Source organism: Cherax quadricarinatus, chromosome 76 (assembly GCF_038502225.1).
Source record: "Cherax quadricarinatus isolate ZL_2023a chromosome 76, ASM3850222v1, whole genome shotgun sequence".
Classification (NCBI taxonomy): domain Eukaryota; kingdom Metazoa; phylum Arthropoda; class Malacostraca; order Decapoda; family Parastacidae; genus Cherax; species Cherax quadricarinatus.
The window spans coordinates 16,695,867-16,707,895 of NC_091367.1; the positions used below are offsets into that span (position 1 = coordinate 16,695,867).

Below are 12,029 nucleotides of genomic sequence, written 5' to 3' on the forward strand. Positions count from 1 at the left end.
GGCTTTTGGTTCGCTGTGTTTCTCCTGGATTTTGTATCATTACATTTCTATAATTATTGTTTTTTATTATTTTTTCTGGAAGGAGAGTTTGAGGTTTGTGATTCTTCCTCTTTGTTTCAATATGAAGCATCTCCCTATTTCTGATTTACATATTCTCTTCTTTTTCTTAATGGAATGTGTCTGGAGTATAACTTCAATGATGACCAAGAAAGTGTACAAAATTTGGGAAACATCATGATGAACACTATCACCAGTCAGTGGATTCATCAGTTCAAAGCAAAGGTTATTTGAAGGTCTTGAAACTTGAGACAGTAAAAGACGAGATAATCAGTCCTTTAACTTACGTGAAGGTGCTCTTCACACAAGTGTTTTATTTATCATCTTGTCAGGATTGTATATCGTTATCGCCACTATAATTAAACTCACCCTCTCGACACAATGTATTTTTGAGTGAAATTGAATTTAAATCAATGTATTTTTGAGTGAAATTGAATTTAAATCACCATAATTGGATAAGTATTCCTCATAAAGCTATATAGAAACCAAGGACCACAGGGCGACCAGCTATATATATAGCATATGGACGAAGTATAGATATAGTACCTATGTTGTTTTACTTTGTATCATATTTTTGTGAATGTTTCGTCAATGTATATATATATACATAATATATAGGAGAAAATTCTCAAACAGCTTCAGGGAGAATCTTGATTTATTATCACACTGGAAGATTCCCACCAAGGCAGGGTGGCCCGAAAAAGAAAAACTTTCACCATCATTCACTCCATCACTGTCTTGCCAGAAGGGTGCTTTACACTACAGTTTTTAAACTGCAACATTAACACCCCTCCTTCAGAGTGCAGGCACTGTACTTCCCATCTCCAGGACTCAAGTCCGGCCTGCCGGTTTCCCTGAATCCCTTCATAAATGTTACTTTGCTCACACTCCAACAGCACGTCAAGTATTAAAAACCATTTGTCTCCATTCACTCCTATCAAACACGCTCACGCATGCCTGCTGGAAGTCCAAGCCCCTCGCACACAAAACCTCCTTTACCCCCTCCCTCCAACCTTTCCTAGGCCGACCCCTACCCCGCCTTCCTTCCACTACAGACTGATACACTCTTGAAGTCATTCTGTTTCGCTCCATTCTCTCTACATGTTCGAACCACCTCAACAACCCTTCCTCAGCCCTCTGGACAACAGTTTTGGTAATCCCGCACCTCCTCCTAACTTCCAAACTACGAATTCACTGCATTATATTCACACCACACATTGCCCTCAGACATGACATCTCCACTGCCTCCAGCCTTCTCCTCGCTGCAACATTCATCACCCACGCTTCACACCCATATAAGAGCGTTGGTACAACTATACTCTCATACATTCCCCTCTTTGCCTCCAAGGACAAAGCTCTTTGTCTCCACAGACTCCTAAGTGCACCACTCACTCTTTTTCCCTCATCAATTCTATGATTAACCTCATCTTTCATAGACCCATCCGCTGACACGTCCACTCCCAAACATCTGAATACGTTCACCTCCTCCATACTCTCTCCCTCCAATCTGATATCCAATCCTTCATCACCTAATCTTTTTGTTATCCTCATAACCTTACTCTTTCCTGTATTCACCTTTAATTTTCTTCTTTTGCACACACTACCAAATTCATCCACCAATCTCTGCAACTTCTCTTCAGAATCTCCCAAGAGCATAGTGTCATCAGCAAAGAGCAGCTGTGACAACTCCCACTTTGTGTGTGATTCTTTATCTTTTAACTCCACGCCTCTTGCCAAGACCCTCGCATTTACTTCTCTTACAACCCCATCTATAAATATATTAAACAACCACGGTGACATCACACATCCTTGTCTAAGGCCTACTTTTACTGGGAAAAAATTTCCCTCTTTCCTACATACTCTAACTTGAGCCTCACTATCCTCGTAAAAACTCTTCACTGCTTTCAGTAACCTACCTCCTACACCATACACTTGCAACATCTCTAACATTGCCCCCCTATCCACCCTGTCATACGCCTTTTCCAAATCCATAAATGCCACAAAGACCTCTTTAGCCTTATCTAAATACTGTTCACTTATATGTTTCACTGTAAATACCTGGTCCACACACCCCCTACCTTTCCTAAAGCCTCCTTGTTCATCTGCTATCCTATTCTCCGTCTTACTCTTAATTCTTTCAATTATAACTCTACCATACACTTTACCAGGTATACTCAACAGACTTATCCCCCTATAATTTTTGCACTCTCTTTTATCCCCTTTGCCTTTATACAAAGGAACTATGCATGCTCTCTGCCAATCCCTAGGTACCTTACCCTTTTCCATACATTTATATATATATATATATATATATATATATATATATATATATATATATATATATATATATATATATATATATATATATATATGTCGTGCCGAATATGTGAAACTGGTGAATTAGCAAGAACTCTTATAAAATTAAGTTCTTTCTGAAATTTTCTCTTATACGTTTAAAGATATATATTTTTTTTCATTAATGTTAATGTAAAAAAAATTAATTTTGCACCAAAAGTATCTTAGAAAACTTACCTAACCTTACTATAACAAGAGCAATTTATTTTAGCCTAACCCAAATAAATATATTTTAAATACGTTTACAGTAATTTAATACTAAACAAACACAATGAAATATATTTTTTTCGTAATGTTTAGAATGATTTTTGCGAAATTATTGCATACACAAATTTTCGCTTGTCCTATATGGCAAGATGAGCCTTGCTTAAAGCCAAGATCGCAAATTCTGCCTATTCGGCACGACATATATATATATGTATATATATGTGTATGTGTATGTGTGTGTGTGTTTGTGTGTGTGTGTGTGTGTGTGTGTGTGTGTGTGTGTGTATGTGTGTGTGTGTGTGTGCGTGCGTGTACTCACCTAGTTGAGGTTGCAGGGGTCGAGTCCGAGCTCCTGGCCCCGCCTCTTCACTGATCGCTACTAGGTCACTCTCCCTGAACCGTGAGCTTTATCATACCTCTGCTTAAAGCTATGTATGGATCCTGCCTCCACTACATCGCTTCCCAAACTATTCCACTTACTACTCTGTGGCTGAAGAAATACTTCCTAACATCCCTGTGATTCATCTGTGTCTTCAACTTCCAACTGTGTCCCCTTGTTACTGTGTCCAATCTCTGGAACATCCTGTCTTTGTCCACCTTGTCAATTCCTCTCAGTATTTTGTATGTCGTCATCATGTCCCCCCTATCCCTCCTGTCCTCCAGTGTCGTCAGGTTGATTTCCCTTAACCTCTCCTCGTAGGGCATACCTCTTAGCTCTGGGACTAGTCTTGTTGCAAACCTTTGCACTTTCTCTAGTTTCTTTACGTGCTTGGCCCCCTCAAGGAAGGTTCCTTGATGTTGGTGAGGGGCTCTTGATTTAGGGAATTGGATCTGTGCTCCAGTTCCCCGAATTAAGCCTGAATGCCTTCCACATCCTCCCCCCAGGCGCTGTATAATCATCCGGGTTTAGCGCTTCCCCCTTGATTATAATAATAATACGTGCTTGGCTAGGTGTGGGTTCCAAACTGGTGCCGCATACTCCAATATGGGCCTAACGTACACGGTGTACAGGGTCCTGAACGATTCCTTATTAAGATGTCTGAATACTGTTCTGAGGTTTGCTAGGCGCCCATATGCTGCAGCAGTTATTTGGTTGATGTGCGCGGTTTATGTGCATGTGTGTGTGTGTGTGTGTGTGTGTGTGTGGTGCCGAATAGGCAGAACTTGCGATCTTGGCTTAAAGTTCTTGCTAATATATATCTTGTTAATATATATATATATATATATATATATATATATATATATATATATATATATATATATATATATATATATATATGTCGTGCCGAATAGGCAGAACTTGCGATCTTGTCTTAAATAGCAACATTCATCTTGCCATATAAGACAAGCGAAAATTTGTGTATGCAATAATTTCGCCAAAATCATTCTGAACCTAATGAAAAAAATATATTTCACTGTGTTTGTTTAGTATTAAATTATTGTAAACAAATCTAAAATATATTTAGTTGGGTTAGGCTAAAATAAATTGCGCTTTTTATAATAAGGTTAGGTAAGTTTTCTAAGATTCTTTTGGTGCAAAGTTAAATTTTTTTACATTAACATTAATGAAAAAATTATATCTTTAAACGTATAAGAGAAAATTTTAGAAAGGACTTAATTTTAAATGAGTTCATGCTAATTGACCAGTTTTACATATTCGGCACATATATATATATATATATATATATATATATATATATATATATATATATATATATATATATATATATATATATATATATATATATATATATATATAATACAAAACAACCACTGTGAAAGAATAGTGAAATTCCAAGCGTTTTCGTGACTTCTCACATTATCAAGGAACTGTTCCTTGCTTGGTGGACTGATAGGGCCTTAGCGTAAGTCTTGCCTCCTTTCTTTCAATTGGGCCCCTCATTTGATAATGGTGTACCTACTTCAGATGCCCTGTCTCCTCTGGGCACTTGCCCTGTACCTCACTTCAGCTTAGTTACCTCATTTTCTAAGGCCCGAAACCTGACTTCTGCAGCTTCAGCTCGTGGCTCCCATTTCTTCTCTGCCTCCATTCTCTTCTCCATTTTTGCAGAAAGCTCGCCTAGTTTGCTTTCCCACTCTTATTCCATCCTTTTACATTGCTCTTTCATTAATTCTTTCCTTCTGGGCCCATCTTCCTCTGATCCCCTGAGTCTACGACTTTCCCTGTATGAGTGTATGTGTACTCGCATATTTGTACTCACCTGTTTGTACTCTCCTTATTGTGGTTGCAGTGGTCGAGATATAGCTCCTGGACCCGCCTCTTCAATTATCGCTTCTAGCTTTACCATACCTCGACTTAAAACTATGTATGGTTCATGCCTCCACTACGTCACTAGCCAGACTATTCCACTTCCTGACAACTCTATGACTAAAGAAATACTTCCTAACATCTCTTTGACTCATCTGAGTCTTCAACTTCCAATTGTGACCCCATGTTTCTGTGCCCCATCTCTGGAACATCCTGTCACTGTCTACCTTGTCAATTCCTTGCAGTATTTTGCATCTCATTATCATGTCTTCCCTAACCCTCCTGTTATCCAGTGTCTTCAGGCCAATTTCCCTTAAGCTTTCTTCGTAGGACATTCCCATTATCTCTGGAACTAACCTTGTTGCAAACCTTTGCACTTTCTCTAATTACTTGACATGCTTGACCAGGTGTGGGTTCCAAACTGGTGCTTCATACACGGTGTACAGTGTCTTGAATGCCTCTTTATTCAGGTGTCGAAACGCTGTTCATAGGTTTGCTAGGCGCCCATATGCTGCAGCAGTTATTTGGTTGATGTGCACCTTAGTAGATATGCTCGGTATGATACCCAAAGATTCTCTTCCTTGAGTGATATTTGTAGCCTTTGGTCTCTCTAGCTTGTTTTCCATCTGCAGTATTCCTTGATCCTCTCCAATCTTCATGGTTTTTTACTTGGTGGGGTTAAACTCCAGGAGCCAGTTGTTGGACCACGCTTGCAGCCTATCCACATCCCTTTGTAGTAATATATGATTCTCATCCGATCGAATTCTCCGCATTAGAAAAGAGGGATACCTCTGATCTAACCCTTCCGTCATGTCATTCACATATGCCAGAAACAGCATCGGCCATAGGACTGACCGTTGTGGAACCCCGCTAGTCACAGGCGCTCACTCTGACACATCGTCACGTACCATCACTCGTTATTTCCTTCCCATCAGGTATTCTCTGATAGATTGTTGTACCTTTTCTGTTATTCCTGTCTTCTCCTCTAGCCGTTGCACTAATCTTTTGTGCGGAGCTGTGTTGAAAGCCTTCTTGCAATCCAAGAAAATGAGACCTACCCACCCCTCTCTCTCCTGTCTTATTTTTGTCACCTTGTCGCAAAGCTCAGTAGGTTTGTGATAAAGGATTTCCCATCTCTGAAACCTTGCTGGTTATCGTGTATAAGCTTATTCATTGCTAGGTGTGTGCGTGTGTGTGTGTGTATGCGTGTATTTTAAGTTAGTTACCATTTGTCAAAGGCACTTGTCGCTAAAATCTGTTTGTGGTTGCAGGGGTCGATTTGTGTGTGTGTGTGAGAGAGAGAGAGAAACTGACTTATCAGAACCCTAAGAACTGACCTGATGGTGAGTGATCTCTGGCTGGTCAAGTTCCTGGTGACGCTCCACCTGGCTGCTGGCTCCCTGGCGTAGCAATTCTCCGTCTGGCATCACTGTAAGGACAAACATGACAAAACTCTCAGTGTACATAGAACATAATGTACACTGGTTAATGGTACAAACGAATCAGGGTGGAAAGCTGAAATATTACTATATTAACTAACGGTGAAGCACTAAACCCTCAGGGACGGTACTGCGCCTACGTTATGGGAGTTGAAGAGGCTTGATTTGTGAAACGGGAAGGCGAAGCCCTTTTCAAAACTCGTTACCAATGTTCAGTATAATAATTACATTGTAGGTTCCTTAGGCCTCACTGAGGCCCTCTTCAGCAAACTGCAAAGTGTACATAAGATTGAAGTTCATTTTCCAGTCAGTTCACATGACCCAAGTCATGGACATAAATGATGCATCTCAGAACAAGGACAGAAGGACGCAGGTTTCTACTGTTCTTGTAAAATTTTGAAAATAGACCATCATGCTATTTTAATCGACTTAATTTTTTACTTATATACATGATTTGTTAATTAAAATTCTTGCTTTAATATTACGATTATTATTATTATTATTATTATTATTATTATTATTATTATTATTATTATTATTATTATTATTATTTTTATTATTATTACTATTTTAATTGTCATTATTACTATTGTTATTATCATTATTATCATTAAATTTCTTGAGAAATGCTAAATCTGTATGGGGTTTCGCATAACTGTAATTGTCAACAAAATATTTTAGGCTTCATTGACACAATACTTTTCTCAAACTCGAAAACATCGATTGACTGAACTCTAAAAAGGGCAAAAAAAAAAATAGTTGGCCCACGAATTCGAAAATGAACGTAAGAAAAGATTCACAAGGAACCAAGAGTTTGGAAAGGATTCTTAATATTTATATATTGATTCCCATAAGCGTATTTACTGTGCCTACTAATCAGTGAAATAAGTCTGCTCTGATTACTAAAGATCGTGGAGAAATAACCATAGCATGTCTAGAAGTAAATACACATAAATCTAAATGGGCTGTGAAAACATGCAATTATTTAATTTTTTTTAACTTGCACTAACTGTGTTACTGTAGACAGCAAGAGCATTTCACCCCTCCATGGAAGATGTGTTCATTGAATACCATATACTTACAAGCCCCTCCCAAGAAGCTCATTACTAGTAAACCCTTCCTTAGATTATTTGTAATTTCTCGTCTAACTAATAGAAAAAATTTAGCACAAGCTATATACACTGATGGATCTAAGCAGGAGTCTACTGGCAGAGCTGCGTCTGCTCTTGTTGCCATCTTCCTAGTTAAGAACAATAGGAACTTTGTTGAGTTAGGGATAAGAATTAACAATTCGGTGTCTACACCGCAAATTGAATTGTTTGCTATCCTAATGGTGCTGAAATTAAGTTAAGACACTGAGCTTGACTATATAATTATTACTGATTCTATGTCATCACTGATGGGTCTTGACTCACATACTGACTCTAACAACATGCTATTTAAAGACAGACGTAGATATTCAGAAATCCGGGAAAAGAGAATTAATGTACAATTGTTATGGATTCCACCACGTATTGGAATACTCCTTCACTATACAGTTGATACGTTAGCTAGAGCACCCAGAAGGAGAACGTAAAATATAACTTTGGTATATCTGTGTCTAGCATTAGGAATAATATTAGGAGAGAAGTAAATAATGAAACTGGATGTTATAGGACTGCAATTAAAAGGCTGAGTAGGTCTACAACCCACTATGATAACATGAACGTAGATAAATACGTTTATGGAGCAACTTGTATTGTGAACAGACTGAGTGATGTTGTAGTGGTCAGGCTTAGTCTTGGTTACAAGTACTTCTGGCAGTTTGGCAGAAACACGTGATGATTAAACCAAATGTAAAGTATGTGGCCAGCCCTGTGGTCACTATCAATAAGTGGACAATTAAGCACTGTGTGTTTAACTGTTCACTTATTGAGGAATATAGAGACAGTGTAATAACTTATGTGACACGTTATATCTTATTATTGAAAATAAGATACCATATATATATATATATATATATATATATATATATATATATATATATATATATATATATATATATATATATATATATATATATATATATATATAAATATATATATATATATATATATATATATATATATATATATATATATATATATATATATATATATATATATATGCTTAATGCTTCAAATGATGATGTAGTTGAAGTTTTAGCAGTAAAGATCAAGAACCAAAATCTAGTCGTTGTGGTAGTCTACAAGCCTCCGGATGCAACGTCCCAACAATTTCAGGAACAGCTGTTGAAAATTGATCACTGTCTGGAAAATCTTCCAGCTCCTGCCCCCAACATCTTGCTCCTGGGGGATTTCAACTTAAGGCATTTAAAATGGAGGAATATAGCAAATAATGTTGTTGCAGTGGAGGCAGCTCAGACGAGAGCTCACACACACGAGCTTTTAAAATCTTTGCATAAAATTCAACTTAAACCAGCAAATAATAGAGCCTACTAGATTGGAGAATACACTGGACCTCATCTTCACTAACAACGATGATCTGATACAAGATGTTACCATATCAGAAACAATATACTCAGATCACAACATAATCGAGGTTCAGACATGTATGCGCGGAGCCCCAGACCGACAAAATGGGATCAGTCACGAGGGAGCCTTCACCATATTCAGCTTCAGTAACAAGAACATAAAGTGGGACCAAGTAAACCAAGACCTATACGATATAAGCTGGGAAGACAGACTAAGCAACACAGACCCCAACTTATGCCTAGAACAGATTAACTCTGTGGCACTCGATGTATGCTCAAGGCATATTCCTTTAAGAAAAAGGAGGAGTAGATATAAAATAGAGACAGGCTCTCCATTTACAGGCGACGGAAAAGAATAACAGAGCGGCTAAAAGAGGCCAATGTACTGTATCTTCAATGCGTAGGGAGTCACTGGTCAGAAAAATAGCAAACATCGAACTAAAGCTAAAGGAATCTTATAGGAATCAGGAATCGCGGGAAAAACTAAAAGCCATAAATGAAATCGAAAGAAACCCAAAGTATTTCTTTTCTTATGCCAAGTCAAAGTCGAGAACAACGTCCAGTATTGGGTCCCTACTTATACGAGATGGGTCCTACACAGATGACAGCAAGGAAATGAGTGAGCTACTCAAGTCCCAATATGACTCAGTTTTTAGCAAGCCGCTAACCAGACTGAGAGTCGAAGATCTAAAGGATTTTTTTTGAGAGAGCCACAGAATTTGGTAAACACAAGCCTATTTGATGTTATCCTGACGCCAAATGACTTCGAACAAGCGATAAATAACATGCCCATGCGCTCTGCCCCTGGGCCAGACTCATGGAACTCCGTGTTCATCAAGAACTGCAAGAAGCCCCTATCACGTGCTTTTAACATCCTGTGGAGAGGGAGCCTGGACACTGGGGTCGTCCCACAGTTACTAAAAACAATAGACATAGCCCCACTCCACAAAGGAGGCAGTAAAGCAATAGCAAAGAACTACAGACCAATAGCACTAACATCCCTTATCATAAAAATCTTTGAAAGGGTCCTAAGAAGCAAGATCGCCGCCCACCTACATACCCATCAATTACACAACCCAGGGCAACATGGGTTTAGAGCAGATCGCTCCTGTGTGTCTCAAATACTGGATCACTACGACTAGGTCCTAGATGCACTAGAAGACAAAAAGAATGCAGATGTAATATATACAGACTTTGCAAAAGCCTTCGACAAGTGTGACCATGGCGTAATAGCGCACAAAATGCGTGCTAAAGGAATAACAGGAAAAGTTGGTGGATGGATCTAAAATTTCCTCACAAACAGAACACAAAAAGTAGTAGTCAACAGAGTAAAGTCTGAGGAGGCTACGGCGAAAAGCTCTGTTCTGCAAGGCATAGTATTCACTCCCATCTTGTTTCTCATCCTCATATCTGACATAGACAGTGATGTCAGCCACAGCACCGTGTCTTCCTTTGCAGATGACACCCGAATCTGCATGGCAGTGTCTTCCACTGCAGACACTGCAAGGCTCCAGGTGGACATCAACCAAATCTTTCAATGGGCTGCAGAAAACAATATGAAGTTCAACGATGAGAAATTTCAATTACTTCGATATGGTAAACATGAGGAAATTAAAACTTCATCAGAATATAGAACAAATTTCTGCCACACAATAGAGTGAAAAACTAACGTCAAGGACCTGGAATTGATCATGCTGGAGGATCTCACCTTCAAGGACAATAACATTGTATAAATCGCATCTGCTAGAAAAATGACAGGATGGATAATGAGAACCTTCAAAACTAGGGATGCCAAGCTCATGATGACACTCTTCAGGTCGCTTGTTGTATCTAGGCTGGAATATTGCTGCACACTAACAACACCATTCAAGGCAGGTGAAATTGCTGACCTAGAAAATGTACAGGGAACCTTCACGGCGCGCATAACGGAGATAAAACACCTCAATTACCGGGAGCGCTTGAAGTTCCTCAACCTGTACTCCCTGGAACGCAGGCGGGAGAGATACATGATTATAAACACCTCGAAAATCCTAGAGGGACTAGTACCAAACTTGCACACGAAAATCACTCTCTACGAAAACAAAAGACTCGGCAGACGATGCAAAATCCCCCCAATGAAAAGCAGGGGTGTCACTAGCACGTTAAAAGAAAACACAATAAGTGTCAAGGTCCCAAGACTGCTCAACTGCCTCCCAGCATACATAAGGGGGATTACCAATAGACCCTTGGCTGTCTTCAAGCAGGCACTGGACAAGTACCTAAAGTCGGTACCTGACCAGCCGGGCTGTGGCTCGTACGTTGGATTACGTGCAGCCAGCAGTAACAGACTGGTTGATCAGGCCCTGATCCTCCATGAGGCCTGGTCACAGACCGGGCCGCGGAGTCGTTGACCCCCGGAACTCTCTTCTGGTAACTCCAGGTATATATATATATATATATATATATATATATATATATATATATATATATATATATATATATATATATATATATATATATATATATATATATATATATATATATATATATGTCGTACTGTATAAGGAAAATTGGTCAATTAGCAAGAACTCATTTAAAATTGCGTCCTTTCTTAAATTTTCTCTTATACCTTTATAGATATATTTTTTCATTTATGTAATGTAAAAAATTAATAATTTTTGTACCAGACGAACCTTAGAAAATTTCGTAAATTTGCTTGTAACTGTAGATATAAATCCAAATGTACTCCTGTTAACCCTTTTGGGACCTAGTTCTTAGGCCTTTCGTCTATCCAAATGTTCTTACGCTATCGACCACATAATGGATATGTGGTGCACAATAAACTAGCCACTTCGGTGGCAAAATCTAATCTAACCAAAGCATGGAATACAGACGTCAGTTAATAGATAATAGCCTGATGACAGACTTCATTGGGAAAGATATCCTCTAAAAAGCATTCTCATCGCAGTGAGAGATTATATGCAATAAAACAATACAGGCAGCAACAATGACACGATAACTATCAATACGTATTTACTTTACAGGAATTTTTCATCAACTAAACGGATTGTCAAGTATATCTCAAATGAAATAGCAGTATTTTTTGTTGGAGGCGCTACGGTAAATGTAGAGGGAAAGAATTCGGGGTCTTGTGTTCTCTTTCTAGGTGCGCCTGTGTCTTGTTGACGAGCATATGGGTCTCCGTGGTACT

At 38.7% G+C, this 12,029-nt stretch overlaps 1 protein-coding gene across 1 annotated transcript in view; it reads right to left on the reverse strand.

Moving 5' to 3' along the window:
• Positions 1–12,029, reverse strand: part of LOC128703717 (uncharacterized) — a gene marked incomplete in the record, with an annotated part of 455,126 nt that overhangs the window by 139,247 nt on the left and 303,850 nt on the right. The window contains 1 exon segment of the mRNA XM_070101333.1: positions 6,226–6,317. Coding sequence (XP_069957434.1) covers positions 6,226–6,317 — 92 coding nt within the window.